We start from the raw sequence: 4,623 nt of genomic DNA on the forward strand, positions 1-4,623 counted from the left end.
GAGGAGATCTATGGATCAACTTTCACCTCATTTTTGTTTATTTCAAAAAGACCTAACCAGACTCACGGGTTCCTCCTGCAAAACTCCACCATTCTTTTTTTCTTTTGGTCTTTTTAGGGCTGTACCCCAAGTATATTGAAGTTCGCAGGCTAGGGGTCAAATTGGAGCTGCAGCTGCTGCCTGCACCACAACCACAGCAACGTAGTAGGACCTGAGCCATGTCTGCGACCTACACCACAGCTCATGGCAATGCCGGATCTTTAACCCACTGAGCAAGACCAGGGATTGAACTTGCATCCTTATGGATACCTGTTGAGTTCATTACCTGCTGAGCCACAACAGGAACTCCAAAACCACCATTCTTAAATTTGGGGTTTTATTCACTGGAAAGTGGATTTTTACCATTTTTCCTATCTACAAAGGGCTCAGTCTGGAGGTCAGCTTGTTCAAATGAAGAAGCTGAATTTAATTTTCTTGAAAGGAAAGCAACAAAAGGAAATTATATATAGGATTATTATTTTTTTTTGGCCACGACCATGGCATGTGGAAGTTTCTGGGCCAGGGATCAAACCCAAGCCACAGCAGTGACAATGCGAATCTTTAACCTGCTGTGCCTCCAGGAAACTCCTAGATATAGGCCTATTTGAAGCCATTCTGCTTAAGATGATGTCACCTCCTTAGCACCATTTGAAAATGTCTGGCCTTATTCAAAGTCACTGCTCATTCCATTTCACTTGTCCATCTTCATGTGAGTATTAAGACTACTCCACAGAAGACAAAAATATCATGTGTTGCCTTCATTGGGACTTTGTTTTTTTATAGCCACACCAATGGCCTATGGAAGTTCCCCGGCCAGGAATCAAATCCGAGCTGCAGCTGCGATCTTTGCCATAGGCTGTAGCTACGGTGGGATCCTTAACCCACTGCGCCAGGCAGAGGATCGGACCCACGCTTGTGCAGCGATCTGAGCCATGGCAGTCAGATTCCTAACCCATCGCACTGCAGCGGGAGCTCCCATCAGGATTTTAGTATGATGAAATGAGACAGCTCAAAGAAACATGGTTAAACGGCACGAGGAAAACATGCAATGGATAGCTCTCATTTCTGATATAAGCAGGGTTACTACTTCTCTGCATTCCACAGGCATATTTGGCAATTGAGATGTGCCTTGGCTTCCCTCTGGTTTAGATTCCTGATTCAATTGATGGGTATTCTCTTTGTCTATGAAGATCTGTGCCAATGAGTGATGGTTCCTCACTGTCTTAGTGCATGATCTGAATTGCCTTGTGCCTAGAACAACTTTTACCAAACACAAGCCATCTTGTCCCCCATGAAGATAGGATAAGGGCCAGGAAGTGGGGAGGGGGCTGTACGACTCATCCACATGCTCCCCAACTTTTGTCCCTGGAAGTCAAGTCAACTGCCTGGTTCTTCGGAGAAAGACCATACTCTTAGGTTGGGCCTAAAGCCCTCAGGACCTGGCATCGACCGAGTCATTTATCACACCAACTGGATTTTTCACTTTACCAGTGCATGCTTCTCTCTCTTTCTCTTGCTCTCTCACTGTTCCACATGTTATTTTGTTTTTCTGAGATGTTCTTTCTCTTCAGTATGCCTAATCAGCCTTTGCCTTTTGGGAGTCGTTTCCTCCAGGAGACCCGCCCTGAGTCTCCCTTCCAGACTCTGTGATCTGTTCCTACTAGACCCTATTCTTCCCCTCATGTTCAGATTCCATTCTGCTCTAAATGAACAATATCTCCTTCCACACTCAACTATGAATTCCAGATTAGAGGGATTTTTGTCTCTTCTGCTTGCGATTCTATGTCCAGCACCAAACATCAAGTCCAGGATACATACTTCATAAATATTTGTTGAGTGTTCAATGGATTCTGAACCAAGATAAATCCAATCTGCTAGAACTAACAGTTCCCGCTGGGGTGCAGTGGGTTAAGAATCCGACTGCAGCAGCTCAGGTTGTTGTGGAGGCACAGGTTCAACATCTGGCTGGGTGCAGTGGGTTAAAGGATCTGGCATTGCCACACTTGTAGCTCGGTTTCAATTCCTGGCCCAGGAACTTCCATATTGTGGGGGTGGCCATAAACAAACAGAACCCACCCCTCCAGCAAAAACAAAAACAAAAACAACCTGCTAGAACTAGCCTAATCCTTGTAGGAATATAGATAGCATGAGGCAGTAATTGAGAAGACAGTTACAGTGCTAGCTTGAGGCTACTTATTTATTTATTTATTTTGCTTTATTTTAGGGCCACAGCTATAGCATATGGAGGTTCCCAGGCTAGGGGTCTAATCGGAGTTACAGCTGCCAGCCTACACCAGAGCCACAGTAACACCAGATCCGAGCTGTGTCTGTGACCCACACCACAGCTCACGGCAATGCTGGATCCTCAACCCACTGAGTGAGGCCATGGATCAAACTCGCAACCTCATGGTTCCCAGTCAGATTTGTTTCCACTGCACTGCGATGGGAACTCCTGAGGTTACCTTTTAAGTTTCTGCAATTCAGGATTCAAAGTGTTTACTTTCCTAATCCATGCAATTCCAGGTTTTACCCAAGAACCCAGATGTTTACAACTTAACTCCCTGGACACCCCCAGGTGTCCTGGTGGTCAGGAAGATGAGGTGATTTTTCTGTTGATGAGCTTCCTCAGGGCCCCCTTCAGGTCTCTGTTCCTCAGGCTGTAGATAAAAGGGTTCAGCATGGGGGTGACTGCAGTGTACATCACAGCGGATGCCTTTTCCTTCACGGCTGTCCGGACAGATGAAGGACACAGATAGACCCCAATGGTGGTCCCATAGAAGAGTGCAACCACGGAGAGGTGGGAGCTGCAGGTGGAAAAGGCTTTCTTCCTGCCACCTGCAGAGGGGACCTTCATGATGGCCACAATGATGCGCACATAGGAGGCCAGGATGCATATGAAAGGTGTGGCTATCACCATGCCTGCCACAATGAGCACAAAGATCTTGTTGACAGAGGTGTCGGTGCATGAAAGTCTGAGGAGGGGAGTGAGGTCACAGAAGTAGTGAGGGATTTTGTTGTTGCCGCAGAAAACCAGCCGCACCATCAGGAGGATGTGGGTGAGGGAGATGAAGCAGGACAACATCCACAGGCCACCAGCCAGCAGGCCACAGAGTCGTGGGCTCATGATGGTGGTATAGTGTAAGGGGTGGCAGATAGCCACGAACCTGTCATATGCCATCACAGCAATTAAGACACTGTCTATGATGCCAAAGAAATGGAAGAAGTACATTTGGGTCAAGCAGCAAGGATAAGAGATGGATTTGTTCCTGATTTGGATGTTTACCAGCATTTTGGGGACAGTGTTGGTGGCCAGGCAGAAATCGACCAAGGAGAGATTGGCTAAGAAGAAGTACATGGGGGTGTGGAGGTGGGGGTCTGAACTGATGGCCAGGATGATGAGCAGGTTTCCCGCTACTGTGACCACATACATGAAGAGAAACAGAGCAAAGAGGAGAGTCTCCTGTTCTGGTTTTTCTGAAAGTCCCAGGAGGATAAACTCAGATACACTTGTTTGGTTGTTTGGTTCTGTAGGCATGATTCCTCTGGAAATACTGAAGGGGAGGAGTTACATGAATGCTATGGAGATCATTTTGGAAGATTAGAAGAGATTACACTCAAGTTCCAATCTGGACTCGTTATGATAATGACTTATATATGTGTTGCATGTCTTGAACCGCTGATGAAGTGTTTACAGCAAGTCATATGTCAAGCATTGGCTCAGGGTGCTCCTCTGAACATTCCTGTTTCAGACAAAGATTGAGCGAGTATACCACACATGAACCCTTGCTGAAAAAACTACTAAAGTGTTTACGTCAGGATAAAACAAACCGAATCCAGAAAAAAGCATTATCCAAGAAGCAATGATCAGCCAAGAAATTGGTATAGATGTAGAAAAAAATGAGATTGAAATATAACTTTAAAACAATAATAATGATAACAATAAGAATGTGTATGTAAATACAATGAATTAAAATAGCATGCAAAAATTATATGAGACAAAAAGGAATTAAAGTAAAGTTGTGGGAATTCCCATTGTGGCTCAGTGGGTTACGAACCTGATTAGTATTCATGAGGATGCAAGTGATCCCTGGCCTCCCTCAGTGGGTTAAGGATCTGGCATTGCTGTGAGCTGTGGTATAGTTTGCAGAGAAGGCTTGGATCTGGAGTTGCTGTGGCTCTGGTGTAGGCTGACAGCTGTAGCTCCGATAAGACCCCTAGCTCAGGAACTTCCATATGCCTCAGATGTGGCCTTAAAAAGCAAAATATGTAATTAAATAAAATTGTGTAACGTTTTGTCTTTTTAGGGTCACACCTTCGGCATATGGAGGTTCCCAGGCTAGGGGTTGAATTGGAGCTGTGGCTGCAGGCTTACACCACAGACCTGAGCTGTGTCTGTGACCTACACCACAGCTCATGGCAACGCCAAATCCTTAACCCACTGAGCGAGGCCAGGGATTGCACCTGCGTCCTCATGGATGCTAGTCAGATTTGTTTCCATTGAGCTGTGACAGGATCTCCTGTGTAACATTTTGTATTGAGTGACAGGAGAATAGAAATATTGAACGTTTTTGACCTTCCAAAATA

At 45.5% G+C, this 4,623-nt stretch overlaps 1 protein-coding gene across 1 annotated transcript; it reads right to left on the reverse strand.

The window, feature by feature from the left end:
* Nucleotides 1-2,626: 2,626 nt before the first annotated feature.
* On the reverse strand, nucleotides 2,627-3,574 carry LOC125124649 (olfactory receptor 24). Its single transcript, XM_047774693.1, has one exon. It carries the CDS (start codon nucleotides 3,572-3,574, stop codon nucleotides 2,627-2,629), a length of 948 nt encoding a protein of 315 aa, XP_047630649.1.
* Nucleotides 3,575-4,623: the final 1,049 nt, after the last annotated feature.

This window comes from Phacochoerus africanus, chromosome 4 (assembly GCF_016906955.1).
Source record: "Phacochoerus africanus isolate WHEZ1 chromosome 4, ROS_Pafr_v1, whole genome shotgun sequence".
Taxonomy (NCBI): domain Eukaryota; kingdom Metazoa; phylum Chordata; class Mammalia; order Artiodactyla; family Suidae; genus Phacochoerus; species Phacochoerus africanus.

Bases quoted from the DNA above. Each gene is read 5' to 3' on its own strand.
- LOC125124649 (XM_047774693.1), bottom strand. From the start codon at position 3,574: ATGCCTACAGAACCAAACAACCAAACAAGTGTATCTGAGTTTATCCTC.